Source organism: Neolamprologus multifasciatus, chromosome 19, assembly GCF_963576455.1.
Source record: "Neolamprologus multifasciatus chromosome 19, fNeoMul1.2, whole genome shotgun sequence".
NCBI classification, from domain to species: domain Eukaryota; kingdom Metazoa; phylum Chordata; class Actinopteri; order Cichliformes; family Cichlidae; genus Neolamprologus; species Neolamprologus multifasciatus.
The window spans coordinates 24748961-24769105 of record NC_140457.1 but is presented as its reverse complement, the minus strand read 5'-3'; the positions used below and the strand labels follow the sequence as shown (position 1 = coordinate 24769105).

The 20145-nt window shown below is 41.4% G+C and overlaps 1 protein-coding gene across 13 annotated transcripts in view; it reads left to right on the top strand.

The window, feature by feature from the left end:
* Positions 1 to 20145, top strand: part of syne2b (spectrin repeat containing, nuclear envelope 2b) — a 155585-nt gene that overhangs the window by 101296 nt on the left and 34144 nt on the right. For 12 of the 13 annotated variants that reach the window (XM_085144137.1, XM_085144130.1, XM_085144138.1 and 9 more), the window contains 27 exons: positions 1130 to 1354; positions 2048 to 2170; positions 5766 to 5881; positions 6105 to 6216; positions 6477 to 6611; positions 7600 to 7758; positions 9219 to 9413; positions 9631 to 9726; positions 9903 to 10103; positions 10184 to 10357; positions 10715 to 10837; positions 12427 to 12620; positions 12904 to 13042; positions 13189 to 13428; positions 14885 to 15037; positions 15192 to 15368; positions 15469 to 15624; positions 15809 to 15952; positions 16060 to 16230; positions 16708 to 16841; positions 16951 to 17155; positions 17341 to 17523; positions 17923 to 18030; positions 18647 to 18801; positions 19167 to 19314; positions 19399 to 19493; positions 19826 to 20057. In XM_085144137.1, coding sequence (XP_085000263.1) covers positions 1130 to 1354; positions 2048 to 2170; positions 5766 to 5881; positions 6105 to 6216; positions 6477 to 6611; positions 7600 to 7758; positions 9219 to 9413; positions 9631 to 9726; positions 9903 to 10103; positions 10184 to 10357; positions 10715 to 10837; positions 12427 to 12620; positions 12904 to 13042; positions 13189 to 13428; positions 14885 to 15037; positions 15192 to 15368; positions 15469 to 15624; positions 15809 to 15952; positions 16060 to 16230; positions 16708 to 16841; positions 16951 to 17155; positions 17341 to 17523; positions 17923 to 18030; positions 18647 to 18801; positions 19167 to 19314; positions 19399 to 19493; positions 19826 to 20057 — 4293 coding nt within the window. The remainder of the gene's footprint in view (positions 1 to 1129; positions 1355 to 2047; positions 2171 to 5765; positions 5882 to 6104; positions 6217 to 6476; positions 6612 to 7599; positions 7759 to 9218; positions 9414 to 9630; positions 9727 to 9902; positions 10104 to 10183; positions 10358 to 10714; positions 10838 to 12426; positions 12621 to 12903; positions 13043 to 13188; positions 13429 to 14884; positions 15038 to 15191; positions 15369 to 15468; positions 15625 to 15808; positions 15953 to 16059; positions 16231 to 16707; positions 16842 to 16950; positions 17156 to 17340; positions 17524 to 17922; positions 18031 to 18646; positions 18802 to 19166; positions 19315 to 19398; positions 19494 to 19825; positions 20058 to 20145) is intronic. The other variant, XM_085144132.1, reaches the window with a different exon arrangement.

Genomic DNA, 20145 nt, shown 5'->3' with positions numbered 1-20145 from the left:
AGAGGTTTTAAAGCAGCATTACCTTTTCTGTTTAAACATTCAGTCAGCTGGGGCAATATAACAGCTTACAGTCAGTAGCATCATGCCCTAACAGGATTCAACATTATCTTTATTCAAGCTTTAGCAGGAATTTTCTATTCAAGGACTCCTGGCTTACCCTGAGAGTGTAACTTGAGCCTCCATTAAAGTTTCAGGCGTTAAACACATCTCACAGTCACACATCACATTTTAATGGAGCATTGCGTGCAAACTGAGATGTATCTTCCTATTCAAATTAGCTCCGTCATACATCACCCACATCTAACTTTGACATCATCAGTGCGCTCGGCATTTTTCATTTAAGCTGAGCTCCAGAGCTAAATCTTTGTTTTAATTGTTGTTTTTCGTAGTGGTGTCAAAACAGAGCAGGAGGCGAGGTGAGAAGGAGTGAAAACAATAACGAAAAGAAGGGCGTATCTAAGAGGTGGAGCATCCAAGCTTCAAATAATGAAGTCCTGGCTGGTGAATGTGTTACACGTGAAACAGACAGTTAAAAGAATGAAAAGATTTAATGCTACTGTCTTTAATAAATAAATATCTTAAACTGATATAATTGATATGATTTTAAAAGAGAAATATTTCAAGTTGACATCAAAGAACTGAAGTTTTAACTGAAGTTAAAAGATGTTGAACAAATAAACGATGTGTAAAATATCTGAAGGACGTGTGCTAACAGGAGTTAAAAGGTCAGGTAAACTGTAAGAACTTATTTGTACTCCAAATACTGAAGCATGCTGAAATGTTAAAGTCTAAATGACACAGTTGAGAATTCATTGAAGTCTGAGTCATGGAAGAATTTTAAAGATCAGTGATAGTTAAATTATGGAAGGGAAGTGGAGAAACGCTAAGGGTGTCTAATAATACTCAGCTAAATGTAACCTGATATTCAAATGACTTGCAAACTAACTGTTCCACTCAAACACTGCAAACAATAAACAAATTGCCAAAGAAGCAGGTGATCCAACTGGCAAATCTCATATTGGACAACTGCAAGCTGCTTTGCAACCTACCTACACTGCAGATGGACAAGTCTTCTTAGGATTACAGTGGTCTTGACTGTATTCATGTGTGTCTGTTTGCTGGTCTACAGGAGATGTTTCTGGAGATTGAGCAGAAAGTAGCCAGCTTGTCAGCTCTCAGTCAAACCGCTGACCAGCAGAGTGAACTGGGAGCTGCGGGATCCCAGCAGGAGGCAGCTGAGCTTCTTACCACCAGGCTGGAACTCCTGAAGAACAACCTGGTGTCCTTTCAGCAGATGCTAGAGAACAGACAACAAGAGGAGAGGATGAGCAGCAACAAAGGGCCCCAGGAGCAGGTACATACACTAAATCTTTGGCAAATGGCTGCATAGTTGTTTTGTATTCAGTTGTTTGGGGTGGCTGTGATTAGAAGGTTGCTGGTTAAATCTTTGGGCAAGACAACCCCAAGTTGCTCCTGATGAATTCACTGGAGTGTGAATATTTGGCAGAATTAGTGGATGTGTGAGGCTCTTTGAGTGCTCAGGTGGAGTAGATAAGTGCCACCAGTCCATTCACAGTTTTCCTTACTCAGTTAAATTGATTCTTATGTTAAATTAGCTGCACTTTTGCTCTGGAAAACTGTCCCTTTAGGTGCCTGGATAATTTCAAACTAAGATTTATCATTAAAAGCAAAGCAGCATAATGTATTATATTCTTTCAGTCTGTGTTCTTGCACGCTCTCTAGTCCTGCTTACAAACTTTAACTGAGGTTGCAGGTTTACAACTGTGCCGCCGAAAGTAACGTCACACTAGGTACTGTGTGGCAAAGTCTGCCTTTGATAATTATTAACAGCTCTGCAAATAAACTAGTGCAGGCTCACCAGCAGCTCAATAGTGGCGTCCTTTCATAAGCAACACATCACGTACATGTTCGCATTTAGACTTGTTTCTTAAAGCTGCTACCTTCAAGAACTCGTACAGTTGACAGTGATACTGATAAACTCTTTAGCTTTCATTCTTGTGTGTACATTTCACATGTTTTTCCACAGCATTTAGTTTCTCAGGCAGATTGCCAGCCTGAGTCTAAAGTGAGGCGCAGCAACAGTGTTCAAGAGATCTTCTCATCACCTAAAAACAAACTTCTCAGACAGAGCAGCCTGCAGCAGCAGAAGGTACTGATGCCATTAGCTGCTTTGATGTTAGGTTCCAGTGGTGTGGGGTTTCGTGTATTTCACGTGTCTGACTGCTTTTTGTGTATTTCACCCAAATGCAAACATTCAGAACATCCTGGGGCATTAAAAAGCCCTTCTACCAGCATGTTTTCATGTTTTCCTGTGACATAAGTACATAGGATCAGTGGTGGATCAGTAAGTTTTTAGCTGTGGCTCTTTCTGCATACTTTAACCCCTAAGCAACCCATTGGTTAATTTTCATTACTGACACTGGATTGCCCAATCAAATCTCCCCTACATTCCCTCAGTGCACTAGTGATGGGATTTCCGGCTCTTTTTAGAGATCCGGCTCTTTCGGCTCTGAACCAGCATTTCAGGTTGTTTTGTTGCTTTAATTATTTAATCATTAACAATAATATAAAATTATGCAGAAAAGGAATTACTAATGTAAAAAAAGTGGTTTTATTTATATATGTTTATATATGGCCCCTAGAGACAAAGCACGTACAAACTCTAAAGCATATACAAACTCCAAAAAGCACGTACAAACTCCAAAACACATTTCTAGCGTTTACTGAACTTCCAAAACAGAGCTACTAGATCACTTAAATTACACAATCGAAAGCATGTGTGTATGGTTTGTGTATTTATAGACAAGCACTCATATTTATTCAAATAATTAAAAAAAAAAAGTTCATTTACCTGTTACTACCACACACCAAATCCGGTTGTTGATACTTCCTGGCTTGTGTAGCCACTAGGTAACAAAAGCTCAACACTGCGCCCTAGCATCCTGGAGCACTTCTGTTGTCTTTTGTACGTGATTCTGAGTTTGTACGTGTTTTGGAGTTTGTACGTGCTTTGTCTCTAAGGGCCACCATAAATATACTTTATTTATTCACTCCACATAAAATGTAATAGATAAATCATATAATACAAAAAACAACTATTTACATTTCAACTTTTAACTATTTAAATTTTCAGCTTTTTCCTTTTAAACAAATTTAACGTGAAACAACACAAAACACTGCAAACCACAACACAATTAAATATAAATTAAAATATTAAAACAAAAAGAAGATGCACATTCTCTGTCATATGGGCCTGCATGATTTCTGAATCCTTTATCATCTGCAACTGAAAATAGTGGATGATTACTATACCTTTCTAATGTGACGTTGTTGTCCCTCGCTCTCTTTCTCTCTGGCTCTGTTCCTGTGCTACTGCGAGTGTAACTAACGCCCCTCCCCCCTCTGCCCAGCGCAAAGTTACAGGCCGGCCATGCGGAGTTTAGCGGAAAAAAAGGGCGAGAGAGAGGGTGAGAGAAAGAAAAAAAAACCTCGTTCACTTCAAAGAGTCGGCTCTAAGAGCCATTTCGTTCGCGAACGACCCATCACTACAGTGCACCTCGTAGAGGATAAGAAAAGCGAAAAGGTGGAGCTAAAAAGCTGAGAGAAAAAGAAAGAGAAACCATGAAAATACCATGATTTGAACAGTGGAAGCAAATTGTGGCAGCATCAGCCTGATATTATTTGTATCCCACTGTATAAAGAGCTAACGTCGCCAAAATTTCATTATAAGAAGTGTTTGTGAACTAAAAATCAAGAATGTGTTTACTGTTCGGCCATGATTTGGACAGCCCAGCGCTGCTCCCAATGCAGGGGAAACAAATTCTGTCGGGGAGGCCTACCTCGGCACCGCCGTTGTGCAGGTGAAGCTGAAGGAAACATATGCATCGTCATATTTTCTAGTTTTTGGTTTGGAAAGAAGTTGGTTTTGAAGCATATTCGGTAGTGATGTGCGATACCACTGATTTCCTTTCCGATCCGATACCAAATAATATTCAGGGTGGTATCGACGATACTGATCCGATACCGATACTTTGTACAAAAACTTATTTTATTTATTGTATCTCAAATTATAGCGTCATAATGATTACAGGACATCAGATTACTTGTTCTTATCACTTAATAATGCAGAGTTCATCATACAGAAATAAAAAACTGAAGTTGTGCGCTATTTGAACACGTTGCCTGCCTGCAGCACTAAAGGACTCAGTGAGAGACGTCTGTCTCGCCCTAGCAGCACCTGTCCCTCTCCTCGTCTTCAGTTCACCTCAACATACGCGCCTCATATACTGTGATATGATTTACTCTGAGGTGTTTGAGAAGGTTAGTGATGTTGCCACAACCATACATGCCAACCCTCCCGATTTTTCCGGGAGAATCCCGGAGCCACCATTCTCCCGAATTTCCACCTGGACAACAAAATTGAAAAACCATATCGCAGAATTCATAGCGCGGCCCAGCCAATTCGCTACTCGGGTTAAACATGATATATAAGTCACTTTGATAACTTAAAAATGTTATTGTTTGGCTTTTTCAGTGTTTTATTTGTTCGTGAGTAAATCGGTTTGGCTGAGATTAAATTTATTAGATTAGATTAAATTAAATTTAACTTTATTAATCCATCGGGTGGGTTCATCCGGGGTTTTCACACAGCTGAATAAACATCAAACAGAAAACTAATTAAAGAAAGTGTGGGACGGTCGAGGGTTTACGCCAGCGCCCGGTTATATTTTAGATAGCAAGGAGCAGACGGCTGTTTCACTCCACCGAGGGAGCTCGTGACGTACTAGCCGGCTTTCTTTAGACCGCGAAGGCCGGGTCCTCAGGTGGAAGCAGCCTCTGAATTTGGACACCCCCGCTGTTTCCGGGCCGGCCAATAATAACGGTGACATTTAACGTATTTTATCCGATAAATAAACACTGTAAAATGTATTTATCACCCCCCCTCCCCCCAACAGCCCTTTTGAATGTCTCCCTAATTCTGAGGTCTCAAGGTTGGGAAAGTATGGCCACAACACCTCACTCTTGGAGCACTTTTTTGCCACATGTATCGCAAACCATGACTCAGCTGTTTGCGGAGGTAAAATACGTCCGCACAATTACGCTCAGCCATTGTTGTGAGTGCGCGCGCCAAGGGGCTGCTAGACATTTATACAGCCGTATTTCGCACATGACTATGAAAGGCGGAAGAGGAAGTAGTTCCTTTGAATGTAGACAATCCAAATGTTATAGTTTCTTTCCACCGTGTTCCTGTTAATGATAAACTACAAATTAACCCTAAATTACTAAAATATCGATATTTTAATGTGAGAATCGATTCTAGAACATAAATGACTGGTATCGGAGGAATCGATATTTCAGGATCGATCCGCACATCACTAATATTCGGCGATGCTTCATCCTCTGCTTTGCTTTGTGCGGGAGCCCCGTCAAAGACCTGTGCATTATGCTAGCAGTGTCCAAGCAGTTTTTTTTTCTTTCTTTCTTTCTTTCTTTTTTTTTTAACTGCACCCCCGCAATGGCTCTGTGCCCCCCACTTTGGGAACCACTGACCTAATAGCTAGCGGGAAATAATTAGAAAGGGAGAGATTCAAGTAAAATAAATGGCTGCATGACAATAAGCCCCCGCTAATAGATGAAGTATAGCTTTTAATTTGTGTCAGTAAGTGACGTGACACAGACACACAGACATTGTATCAAATATAAACAGTTAAAATTGTTAAACTTGATATTTTACTTTTGTGTAGGAGCTGGAGCACGAGCTCAGTGAACAAAGAGGACTAACTCGGGCCATCGCCAGGCATGGCAGCAGAGCGCTGCTTTACAGCCAGGAGTCCGAGGACCGCAGCCAGCTCTCACTAAGGCAAAACAGCTTCTTTACTCTATTAAATTGTTGTCAAACACATATTACAGAGTCGTAGTTGTTTTAAAATATAACATACATTGACATTTTTAAATAAGGTATTTTATTTATAGGACGGAGAAAAAGACTACAGTATTTTCTTAATTCAACTTCAATGTATATAGAAAGAAAGAAAGCTGGAGTAAGATGAAGTGTTAATTTTCAGCTTGTTCTCTGGCTGCAGGTCGCCTCCTGCTGCGGCTGATGAGGAGGAGGACTCGGCTCAGAAGAAGTGGGATCACCTTCACAGTCAGCTGCTGGCTTTGGAGGAGAGCTGGCTGCTTCCTCCCTCCGAGGTAAGGCCTTCATCGTGAGACTGAGGTGCTTGATTATCACATTTCAAATACAAGAGAGAAAGGGACAAATCGGTGTTCTCGCCATGCTTGATTATCACCTTCTTTGAGCAGATGCCACTTTGTTGTCTCGTTGGTGTTATGGGAACTCCTGCAGGGCATGATTAGAGTTGCGTGTGTCTCCAACTTTTCCTCTGATGTTTTTCTCCGTCTCTCTCTCTCTGTCTGTGTGTGTGGCTCTCTCTTTCTCTCTCTTTATGAAGGTGACAGACTCATCTGTGAAGCGTAGCAATGGAACAGCAGGATGCATGATTGCCAGAAAAAACCTGAAAGAGCTCCAGACCTGCATCAGCCATCTGAGAGAGCTGGGACACACATCTGCAGAGCTTCTGAATCGGGTGAGGAGCCATTATATTAGGGCTGTTTGTCAGAGAGTATAGAAGCTGTTACACGAGGCCAGTTGCTGGTTTTCTTCTAGACTAGAGAGCCTGAGATAAAGCTGAAGGGATGTGAGATGATTAGCTTCCTAAATTTATATTCCCTTTAAAGGCAATATGTAATTTAGAATTATTTGTAACTATAACCAGTTAAATGTAATTGTATTAAATTAGCTTTCTATTAAGTTATGCAGCTTGCATTATCAGTGGCATAAACAGTGTATGAGATCTGAAAGAAAAGAGTTTTACGTGATCAGTAAATATGTGATGTGATCCAAAATACAACTAATAAACAAATAAACAAATACCAGCCACAGTTTTTACACTGTGTTCAGAATCAGTGGTGTTGATGTTGAAAATCTGAGCCCACTTTCCCCCCCCAAAAGATCAAAAATCAATAAGAAAACCAACAAAGTATAATATTGGACTTAGCACTGGGATCAGTGTAATCTTATCAAATAATTACGAGGTATAGGTAAGGCTGGACCTCATTTTGAGTTGTCACAGGACTGAAAAGTGAAACAATCTTTAACGCAGCACCAACAATATAACTGATGCATGTTTTAATGTAATAATAATAATAACAATAATAATTTATTTATATGCAACTTTTAGGACACTCAAGGACACCTTACAGGCAATTAAGTATCAGAATCACAGTATGGAAAATAACAGTTGGACAACACCATAGAACTAAACGTCAATATGCGTAATATTAAGAATTCTAATAAATTGAGGTCCCTGAGCTGATTCGCTTTAATATTTGATCAAGAAATTTGCTTTTGTCCACTTAAAAAACATTAAAAAAAATTATAGTATTAAAGTAAAAGATGGAAGGAAATCAACTCAGCCTTGCATAAAACTGAAACAAATAGCCTAAAAGAAAACCAAATCTTAATAAATTGTTAGCATGACCCTGCTAATGGTTTTGCTCATCTCTCATACCCAGGCCTGCCCTGCTGAGGGAACCCATCAGACCGTTGATGAAGGTTTGTTTAATGTATTGCATGGAGCATCCCTGTGCCTGGACTCAATGAAAAGCATGCTGTGCACACCTGTTCTGGTGACACATGAAGAAGAACCCCAGCTGAGGCTGCTTCACCTACAGGTGAGACGCCTCACTGCAAAGAAGCACTTAACATGGCTCAGATGTTTACGGTTGTTTTCAGTTTCAAAATTGTCATCATCGGCGTTCCTGCATCTATGGCTGAAAAATCTGAGGCGTGATAGTGACTTTAATGATCCCCCTTCATTTTCTGAAGCATCAGTGTGAAGCTTGTTGTTACTTTCTGTGAGCTATTTCTGTAGACACTGACATTACCTTTAAAGGGAATTGTCATGATGTGTTTTCTTTATCCTTAACTTTTTGTGCAACCGTATCAGCTTTTAGCTTCACACTAGGGATGGGTATCATCCGATATCGGTGCCAAACCGGTACTTTTGAAACGGTGCCGGTGCTTAAACGGTGCTCAAACCGGTGCTCAAACCGGTGCTTAAAGAATGGAGAACACAAAATTGGTCCAAAAACTTCTCACGTTCAGCTGTTTTTTGTAAAAAGATAACAATGTTAGCCTTTTCTGCAGCTATAGGGCATATATGGTATCACTCGTGGTTGGAAGCAGTGCTTAAACAATGGAAAAAAAACAAACTTTGTCCAAAAACCTCTCATGTTTAACTGTTTTCCACTTTTTCTTTGGTCATTTTAGCCTTTTTGGCCAGGGTGAAGGGAGTATCTGCCATCAAACAAGAAGACAGCCGCATGTAACTACAACGGTGTTTGCTAGTTCACCTTACATGCATTAATGTAATAACGTGGTTAGCCTACTCAACGTAAATTACACACAAACAACATTAAGCTACTCACACAGAGAAGAACGGCTGCTGCTGCATCATCATCCGTCATCATTTCTGCTACACTGGCAGGGCTAGGGGCCAGGACTCTCCTCTTCGGGTTTTTGGGGGATGTTGCTAACTCCGGGTCCGATAACAGGCAACCCACCTGCAGTAGATGTGCACGGTGTGAGGTCTCGCAGCAAGCTATCAAATACGGTGCATTTTTTGGCTTTTAAAAAAAACGCTATGCGTCGCCAGGTGTTTCATCGGATTTGAGGTGTTACCTCCTTTGACAGTATCACAGTATCACCTTAAAGCACTTGTTGCAGGCTGCTGAGTTTGCATCTTTTGTTGTGAACTTCGCCTTGGGCATTTTTAATCTGTAGCTCTGCTCTAAAAGAACGTACGTACCTGGACCCGCCTACTATCCTCGGAAACATAAAATGATTGGCTAGAATCTAAAGTGTATCACAGCTCAGGAAAATAAAGCACCGAAATGTGCGCTGCTTTTCGGTCTGGTTACTACCGTTTATGTCAGAACCAGTGCCATCATGTCACCGGATACCGGTACCCATCCCTACTTCACACTGCAATTTTTATGGCTCAGTGTTCTTAATTCTGACATTTTATCGACCCCTTTGGGAAAAAATTATAAGTGAAATATCAATAATGCATCCTACTGTTAGTTAAAGCTTAACTAAAAGAAGGATCTTTACTATTAATTTTCCTTTTCAGAGTCTCTCAGCAGAGCTTGCCACCCTTGGCAGTGAGCTTGTTTCTCAGGGGTCAAAGGTCAGCAATGTCCTGGGGTTAAAGTGTGGTCAGCAGTGCATTGATGATCTGTGCAGACTACTTCCTGTGGTCCAGATCGCGCTGGCCAGCAGAGAGAAGCAGCTCAGGATCCTGCAGGAGGACAGTGCAGAGAAACAGGTCTGCATGTGTTTTAAAATCAGTCAGTAAATTGCTTTATTAATACTGATAAAAATAGAGAAAGTAAGAAGACATAATATCTAACTTCAATTGAGATAAGTTTTAGCTTACTTGTTATATTGGTAATTTGTTCTGTTAATAGATCAGTCGACTCTAAATTGACTGTTTATTATTAAAATCTCTACAGGTTTTAATTGTTGGTGTGTTTATTTGTCAGGCTGCTGCTCACATCCAAGAGTCTCTGCAGCAGCAGGTCGAGGCTGACCAACACAATCTGCCTGCCTGTCTCATCCACCAGGCCACACAGCTGCAGGTGTGTTAGCGAGCGTGTCAAATGTGGGCTTTAGTGTTTATACGTTTGCGTAGGTCACTAAGGTGGCCCATTAAATACTGAGAGATTTGGCAAGTTTAAGAATACTCAGAAACTGAATTATTCAGATGATGCAAGAGCATTTAAATCTTCAAATTTTCTGTCCTCCTGTTGTGCAGGGTGAGTTGGAGACAGTAGTGGGTGGTGTCCGTTCCCACTGTGAGGAGTTGAAAAGCGACGTGGAACTGCAGAAGCAATATGAGCAGCTGGTCCGCAGCTTTGAGGAGCTGCTCCGTCTGGGCTCTGACAGTTTCACTCAGCAGCCTGACGCAGAGCTCCGGAGCAGGGCCCAGCTCCAGAAGAAGCTAAGCAGTCATATGGTTAGTGTGGTGGAAAAAAAGAGTCCCATGGAAATAAGACAATAGATTATGATTTTTCATGTCTACTTTTTCTTAATCAGAGGTTTTTCCAGTTCCTCGGCGATCACTTTGAAATCCTGCGGTACCTGACCAATAGAGTTTCAGATATGCCCCTAGAAAATAGGGAGGTTACAATAAAGGGTCTGCAGGACCAGGTGGCTCGACTGCAGCAGGATGGACTGGAGAAAGGGACCAAGATGCAGGAAACATTAGAGGTAGGTGCAATGTAGCTTACTTGCAAAGTGACTATCAAGTAAAGAAAGAGAAATACAGTACATACAATAACGAAGAGAGAGATATCATGGAAGCCACACCTTGCATCGCCCATCAAAGTGTAATGTGATTGCCGTTATACATTCTGAAAAGCACTTCCACTGGAACCTACTGACACCTCTATGCCTCTTAAGTTTGCCTTAATCTGTCCAGGCCACCAAAACTCCCCCAAATTCATTAACTTGTTCACTAGATGACAGATTTACACATATAGGCTATTAAAGGCACAAATGAGAAATGAGAATGAGGATTGATTTTAATGACATAACCATCACTGATAATCACAACGTCTGCCTCAGATGTGGTCACAATGGGAGAAGGACAGTGCATGGTCCGACTCCTTGATGAGAAGTATTGAGACATCATTTCCCAAGATCCCCGAGGGATCTGAGCAGGAATCAGAGAAGCCTCTCAGCTACAAGGTATTTTCTATTCCATCTACAAGGGATCATTTTTATTAATAAATGTGTTTTTTGACCATCGAATTTACTTACAGGCAGCCAACTGGAGTACAGAGCACATCAAGCAATGTTCCATTCTATCTATCTGGGCAAGCTCTATGCTGTACTTTGTGCACTGCACTCAAAACCTAATTAGATCAATTAAATACACCCTAATAGGTTGTTTCTGTAGGGGTACAGGATGCTCCTTGGCTTTGATGTGAATTTTTAGCCAAGCACAGACTTCTGACCAAATGTAATTTTTGGTTCTGTTCACTGTTGTTCTGCTTCCAGACTGGCAATGCATCAGTTTTGAAATGCACCTCAGAATGGTCTATAGTCAACAAATATATATGTGGTAAAATAGATAAAAACATAAACATAGAGGTTGTCTTCTCCAGCATCTTTGCTCTAGTTCAGCAACCAAATCTGCATGAGATTAAAGTAACAGCTCAGTTAAAATTTTGTGTAAAATCAAATGTCAGCATGTATTCAGTAGTGAGTCTCATTCATAACTTGTTACAAACTCTCTTTTGAGGTCTGTGTTTATGAAAAAATCCTGATCTTTAGACTTTGTCCTGTTTGGAGAAAAAAATGTTTAACTTGTTTGGCTTTAAAGTAGGGATGCAACGATACCAATTTTTTCAAACCGATACGATACCGATACTTGGATCTGAGTATTTGCCGATATAGAGTACAAAAAACGATACTTCTACCACACACACACACACAAATACAATTAATTGGAAGACAGGTTTTATTATATTCCCTGCCGATAAAAAATAAAATCTTAATAAAAATGACCACAAAAAAATTTCAAGTGAAAAATAAGCACTTCTGTTAAATTATTGCAGAGTCTCCACATTGTAATTTTACAAAATATCACTGAACTATTGGCACTGTCTCGAGCTTTCAGAATAATAAATAAACACTTCTGTTTGGAATAAAATAAATACAAATTAGGTTTGCGAATAAATTAAACTTTTAAATTATTGCAGAGTGTCCATATTGTAAACAAACAAACAAAATAATTATTATAAAATAAATAATAAATAAAATAATAATTGGCCCCCTAGTGGCCAATCTAAAAAACTACAACAGAAATGACAAGCCACCCTCTGATTAATGAAACAAGTTGGTATCGGTTCATGGTATCGGTTAACTTTTACGAGTATGAGTACACACACATTTTACAGTATCGGCCCCGATACCCGATACCAGTATCGGTGCATCCCTACTTTAAAGTTGTCCTTTGTTCACTATCAGGGTTATTATCTTAGATGAAAGTGAAATTGAAAAGTAGCACAAACCTTCACCCTTAGTCTTACATACCAGTTGCATGAGAGTTAGCAAACCTGATTTATTTTAATTGTGATAAGATGATGAGTCTGAAATCACTAATGCCCTTCTGTGACTGTAGCCAGCAGACAAAATGTGACTTCTCACAAAGACTTTTGTATCGCTCTGAGTGTTAGCATTTGTGTTGAGTTGAGTGAATATTCACGCATGTATGTATGAATTCATTTCACGGGTCTGTGCAGTGATATAAAGTTCTCCTTGTCTGACTGCAGGAGCTGCATTGCATTTTGGAGGAGAATGAAGCGCGGGTCAGTCAGATGCTGGAGGGAGGCCGGCGACTGCAGAGAGCGGGTTTTAGTGGAGTGGGTGTGTCTGTCTGTAAACTGGAGGCTCGCTGGAGATCTTTGCACAAGAGGCTGGAGCATGAACGCACCAACTTTGACAAAGAAAGGAAACTAAAGAGCAGGTGACTGATGAAAAGCATGAAAGTCAGGGCCGTCTGACATAGAAAGTTGGAGCTTGTCCTGAACTTAGACTAGACTGCGTGTAGTTTAGTTTAAGCTCATATCATATTTTAGAAATGTTTAGTGTGGTTTATGTTGAGATGAAATAATAATGAAATTGTCAATCTAAATTTAATTCATTAGGGTTGCATGCATGTTGCATACTAATTTTAGATAGTAAAAGATCTTTTGGTATGAAGTTGTGTCAACTTGTTTTTAAATGTGCAACTTTTGCCCAAAAATCAGGTTTCGTCACAGCTCTGCCGCGCTGTCTCAGTGGATGAATGAGGCTCGACAACGGATCGATAGATGGAGTGAGCTCACTGTCTCATCCAGTGAGGAGATGGATGTTGAACAGAGGCGTGAGCTCTACCTCCAGTCTGTGGTGAGTAAGAGTTGAAACCATTGTTTTTTAGTGTTTTAAAAAATATTTTAGTTCTAGCACTTTGACCAACTTTTGCTCATTAGCAGCTCTTCCAGAGACCACAATGCAATTATGGAGAACAGACTAACGTAAGATTTTTAATGCAGGCTTTGACCAAAGAGTTGGAGGCCAAATCTGAAGTAAAGGTGGCAGTGACCGGTTCTTCGTCCCAGCTGCTGCAGCTGAGGGAAGCACACTCAGAAAGAGATCCTGAGGATAAAGGGACTCCTCTGCCCAAGACTTCTGACATAGATATGAGCTCCATCAACACTCAGCTCAGACAGATAGAGTTGGACTGGTCCAGTCTTCTCATTGATGTGCCTGTTATTCAACAAACTCTGCACAAGGTGAGGATCTCCCCCCATGTAGACTGTGACTTCTCTAAGTTAAACTATTCAGCGTTTTACAAAGGTTGTGCTGTTTTCTGAACACAGGCAGTTCATTTCAATATAGAACTCCAATAAAAAATATTCAGCATGCTATATTCTACATTTTTTTTTAAAATTTGCCACATATAGCAGTAATGCGCTTCAATTAAATATTCTCCTTCCTGTATTTTGGATCTCAAGAACAGAAATAACGGTGGCTCTGAAAGGTCAAGCACACTGTAACGCAAGAAAACACCAGTAAATAGAAAAAGCACACAAAACAGAACGGAAGTTCAATAAAAAAAGGAAAAAGATGCTACAAAAGCTGACCAAAAAACAAAACTCACAAAACACAAAAAAGGGTTTTGGGGGATAAAACAACATGAGGAAACGTATGCAATTACATTCTTACATGAATCATGTGATTAAAATACACATTTCCTGCATATTTTTATCCCTCACAACACTGGTGAACCGTTCACTTCTTTAAAGTGTGTCACAGTGCAGTTTTTGGCATGTTTTGGTGACTTCTGCAGCACTTTTATTAATGTCTCCTCAAAAACACCTGCATTGAGTTTTGTGAGATTTCGTTTAATTGTGGGATTTTTTTTTTCAGTTTTATTTTCAGTGTTTTTGCAGCATTTTTGTTCTATTTGCTGTTCTTTTCTTACATTGCCGTGCATTTGACCTCTCAGAGCCACCGTAGAAACTCCTAGAAATACACATCCAACAGGATCGGTCACCTCTTATATGCAGTCTTGTAACTGTGCTCTCTTTATAAATACAGACAGTACAACGTGGTCCAATACATTAGCACATCTGACCCCAGATCTCCCTGAAGGGTGTTGGAGCGATGGCGTTTCTTAAATGCTGAATATTGTAATACACAAACTATGTGCCAGACGCCCTCTTATCTGTGGCTGTATTTAAATGTCAGAAGTTATACTTCCACAGAACCTTTCTGGCTTTAGCTCAGCAAAGTTTGGTGCAGTTTTGCTGCCACCAATTATAATCATCCATCTCGAGGGCTCTTCTCACCCCTCTTCTCTTTTTGGTGTGAAACCACCTATGAACCTCTCTGTGTCTGACTTTTTTTTCTTTTCTGCTTGTCTGTCTTTTGCTCCTCTCTCCTCTTTCAGTCTCGTTCATCCACTCTTTTTCTTCTTTACTTTCCCACCTCCACTCGTCTCAGCTCTACCCCCTTCCTTGTTCTCTTTCTGAAATCCTCATTTCCTCTGCCTCTGTTCACTTTGCGGTCCCCCCTACTTCAAGATTTTCACTCACTTCCTTTTAAACCTGGACTGTCTTTGCTAATAGCACCATTGTGGATTAACTGAAAGCTTATAAATGAAAACTATTTATTAAAGGCCATTAAACAATGACAACAGTATGCAATGTTTTTATTTATTTATTTATTTTTTGGACTTCATTGCAGCGATGGTTAGAGATGGAGACACAGCAGGGGGCGCTGCTGGAGTTGCAGGCCTGGCTCAGAGCAGCTGAGTGTCAGTTGGAGGAGTACTGCAACAAAATCAACAACAACTCCTGCACCAACAATGATCTCGCCCAGTTCCTGAAATACTTCAAGGTAGAATGGATGGTGGTGGTTGTGGTGCGGGCTTACATGTTTGTATTAATTATGCTATTTCAGTGGGATAGTGGAGTATTATTAGCGCTGATCTGATCTGATCAAGAGACGTTTGTTGGTTCACTTGTGTATTTATCCATGGCATATTTCTCAGGAGTCTCAGACAGAGATGTGTGCACATCAGATTACAGTGGACTACGTGAACCAGCCATTACAGTCAAATAGTACTGAGAAGGACCACAGGTTGCGCTACGAACAAAACCAGTATGCAGATGAACTGGGTCGCCTCAACCATCAGTGGCTCAGTTTGCAGGAAAAAATCAACTCTAAGGTAAGTTTGAAAGGTCCTGCCTATAAACCTTCCTACATCACACGCTGTTGATCATTAGAGGAGATGTTTGTAATTTGTTGACAACGTGTGCGGTGTTCAGATTCAGGAGGTCGAACAGGAGTTGAGGAGCAGAGTAGAGTGGGATGCCCGACTGCAGCGGATCAACAGCTGGATCGCGGATCAAAACCTCTGGATGGACTCGGCTCAGACACCCAGCAGCCAGACGGAGCTGCAGAGGAGCATCGGCGTCTGCCAGGTCTGTGTTCTAACATCTGCGTGAACAGTTAGCGTGTCTGTCATCATTTCAACATTTCAGATTTGATGTTTCAGCCGTGATGAGCAATTTTCACGTCAAGTCATTTGCAAAGAAATACTCAGAGATGCACATCCACACAAGGGAAGTAAATCAACACAGGTTTTAAATTCTGTTTTTATCTCAGGATCTTGAGGGGAAGATTATGCAGAAGTCTGCAGCTCTTCGGGAGCTGATAGACAAAGTTTGTGGCAGACAAGAAAACAGGAGCTGCAATTTTATCTGTCAAATAGATAAATCCATCGAGACCTGCACAGCTCTCACACAGAGGGTAAGTAACACAAGGACAGTTCAGAGGATAAATGCCTCTGACTTAAAAGTTTTATGTCAGGTATTTGTCTGCTCCTGGGTGTCTTTAGATGATCTTATCTTTTACAGAACGACTCAGTAAAACAGAGGCTAACTCAGGCTCAGCTGTTATGGAGCAACATGGAGGAGAAGCTGAGTCACATGGTGCTGAAAACAGTGAGAGCATCTCAGACTCTGGAGTATTACAGCGGCCCCCGGCTCTCCCTGCAGGCATTCACAGATCTCCATGAAAAGCTGCAGGTATTTTACCCATACTAGCTCGATCACTTGTAGATGTTTAAACTCGCCACTTTTTCTGGATTCTTTGTCTGCAGTAGATATGTTTAATAAGGAACTGTGAGCTTCTGGACACTCAAAACATATTGCTTATAGAGACAGTGGTTAGCACTGGGTCCTGGATTATAATCCAACATCCACCAGTGTGGAGTTTGCATGTTCTCCCTGTGTTTGCGTGGTTTCTCTCCGGGTACTCTAGCTTCCTCCCACAGTCCAAAGACATGCAATTAGTGGGGTTGGGTTAACTAGTGATTCCAAATCGCCCATAGGTGCTGTGTTGGCCCTGTAAGAGACTGGCAACCTGTCTAGAGTATACCCTGGCTCTTGCCCCATGGCAGCTGGGATAAGCTCCTATGACCCTGAGTTGGATATGTGAAAGAGGATCGGCGGCTGTTTGGATTTTGTTTTTGACTGATGGCTGTTTTGTTGTATTGGATGCAGCTTCTTCGACAGGAGACAGAAGCCTCAGAGGTAGAGTGGGACAAACTTGGTCAGAACATCCTCTCTCTCAGAGATACCATCAGTCCTGCTGCTGCTGCCATCATCAGCAAATGTCTGGACAGGCAGAGAGACAGGTGAGACACACACGCATGCACATACACCTGCACACAGGCACATCCACATGTGGAAACTCTGTGGAAAAATATGATCTTTGTTGTTTTTTTTTTTGTTTTGTTTTTCCAGTTGGATTACAGTGACTGGAGCTCTGGGCCAGCAGCTCCAGAGATGTCAGAAGGTCCTGACTGTGTGGCAGGTGTATGATAAGTGTGCTGGGTCTCTGACAGAGCAACTGCAGGCACTACAGAGTGATGCCACATCTGTGCTGAGCAGCACACCTGGACAGGACAACGCAGTGAAGCTGTTCCCTGTCAAGATAGAAAATGTTCAGGTGAGATAATCAATTAAAATAATGTCTTATTTCATATCAGGGTCCAGCAGTTTGTAACAGGCATTTAAAAATTCACCATCGGACACCAAACATAATAATAATAATAATAATAATAATAATAATAATAATAATAATAATAATAATAATAGAAACTCTCCAATCATTTGCCTCCCCCTTTGCTTCAGAGTTTCTTGCAGAGGACAGACACCTTGCAGTCTAACCTGGAGGTGGTGCTGGAAGCCTCCAAGGACTTGATTAGCCACCTGGAGCCTTCAGCCGCCAGTCTGGTCCAATCAGAGTGCCGCTTGTTGCCACGTGGTGTCCTGCAGCTCAGACAGCAGCTGTCTAGGAACCTGGGTCACCTGCAGGTAAAACCTCATGAATGAAAGAGTCTGTGGGATTCGGTGAAGTCAGACTGGATTTATTACTTATTTTCATTTTCACTTAAAAACTGCTTACACTGAACCGATCACATATCAAGTACAAACTTTTGTTTAAGGTTAAATCAGTGAGCCGGGTTATTTGGGTAAACCTGCAGGAATCTTTGAATGAAAACACTGCCAATCTTTCAATGTGATTGAAAGATTTAAAAAGTTTAGGCTTTTTAAATACTTTAAAAAGCCTAAACTTTTTAAAGTATTTTACTACAACCCGTTGCTTGTTTTGTTGCTGCCACTGCTATTCCTCACCTGACACCTGACTCCAGAAAGCGTCACAGTGACCTATAAATTAAGACACATTAGGCCATGTGCCATGTTTGTGTGTAGGAGGAGCTTAAGCAGGTGCAGGAGTTTGAAAATGAGATGGAGTCACTGGAGAGGAATCTGGAGGTCTGGCAGCAGCGCCTGGAGGATCCAGCTCTGAAGGTAAACCAGGTGAGACAGCGTGAAGATTTTATGAATGACTGCTGTGCTGCGTGTTTAGCTAATTATTATTATCAGTTTACTTTCCCCAAAGTAAACTCTTCATTAAAATACTTTTATGCTACAATAGAAATGTGTGTTTTCTTAAAGAGAGTCCAGCTTCATTTTCTTGAGTCTTGTATGTAGTGAAAAAGGATTTATTTACAGTCCAGTTGAGCTGTAGGTGCATTTACAGTGCTGAACAGCTATGTAGTGCTGAAAATGTTTGGGTGACATTGTTTACACAAAGAGAAGATTTTGACAGCTGTAACTCTTAAATGTTAAGACTTAAGCAGAAATATGAGTGTCAAATATTTAGTAGTGTAAGGTTGTAAAAGTATGCTTTGTCTCTGCCTGACTTTATACCTCTGAATGGAAAGTTAATGCACAGGAGCAGATGTTATACAGCAGTGAGAGAATATGAAGAAGCAGGAAGCCGCCCTGTGGCGGTAAATAAATGAGGACAGAGGAACACAGAGCACGACTGTAGCGTGTAATCTTAGACCGTCCTGAGCTGTGATGTCGTGCGTGCGGTAGTCCAGACTGTTGTGATCCCTCCTGAGTCTCTGACACCACCATATGTTTCCAGTCTGGCCTCATGGAGCTGAGCGGCCTGTCTGCTGACCTCGATGTGCTCAACGAGCGGAGCTGCAGTCTGACGCTGGAGGACGCTGCGGCACGCCGCCTGCAATTCCTCAACCGCCGCTGGGCCGATGCCTCCGCCAGAGCTGAAGAGGCCTGCAGGTCAGTGAGGAAGCACGAGGAGGAGGGAACTAATACCTGAGCAGCCATCACAGTTTTTCTGTCTTCCAGTAAATTTCCCCTGTTTTAAGTAAATAAAAAACAAAAAGAAATTTAGTTTGCAGTTTTAGAAAAGAGAGAAAACAATCAAACGTAATTGTGTAAAAGGCAGTGAATGAACCGAACACAAATTAGGGTTGATCACTAAATGGATACATTTGTTTGGCAGCAGAACTTTTGCAGACAACTATTTTTATAAATCCGCTCAAATCTGTAGGAGGCAGTTTTTTTTCAAACTTTACATTGGAATTACGGGCGTTTTGAGGTTAAACGTTAAAAATATACCTGCTGTTCTGTTTTGTGTACAGTGAGCTGCAGATGGAAGTGCTGAGGCAGCAGAGATTTGAGCAGAAGTGTGAAAGCTGGATGTCGTTCCTGCAGAGGATGGAGGACAGCCTGGCTGTAGACGTAGCGGGATCGTACGGCGGCCTCAGACAGCAGCTCTGTACTCACAAGGTATCAAACCTGATTAGCAGCCTTACTGACGCAACTAAACTTGAACTACACACTTCTAATCATTCATATGTCTCTGTGTTTCAGCGCTTTCAGGCTGAGCTCTCCATTGGTCACCAGATCCTTCACTCAGTCATCACTGATGCTCTTCATCTGCTGCAGAAAGGAGAGGTGGAGGGCAGGTGAGAAGATCAAACAGCATCTGAGTCCAGGATGTGTGAAATATGTTGACACCTTTGAAATGAACTGACATAAAATTTAATAGAGTTATATTGATGAAGATGAAATCCTAAAAGCTTTGGTGATCACCTGACTGTTCACTGACCGTTCACTAGCATCACCACCAGGTTCCTTGCTTCGTATAGGTTTCTGTTCTAATTCTGATCCTGGTTTTAAAAAAATCTAGCTTGATTGGTACAAATGGCCTCAGAAAACAATGAATCATTCTGTTTGTTTAGACAGTCAGTGTTTCATTTTGAAATTTAAGTACAACTTAATATTTTGATGGATCCAGGAGCGACTTCATCCTAAAGCTGGCCCAGCTCAGAGAGCAGTGGCAGGGAGCAGTACAGCGGGCTGACCAGCGACGTTCTTTGGTGGAGGGGTTGGTGAAGCACTGGCACCTGTACAGCCGCAGCCTGAGAAAGCTCCAGAGGTTCCTTGCGGACACGCAGACCCTGCTCCCCTCAGCTGGACTAACCTGCTGTAGCCTGCAGCAGCTCCGACGCTCCCTCCACGACCTGCAGGTGGGATCTGTTTTCGAATTGATTTTGGAATCACTTGAAAGGGCCATAAAACTGATTGAATTAAACACTCACTGCAAGCTGATGAATG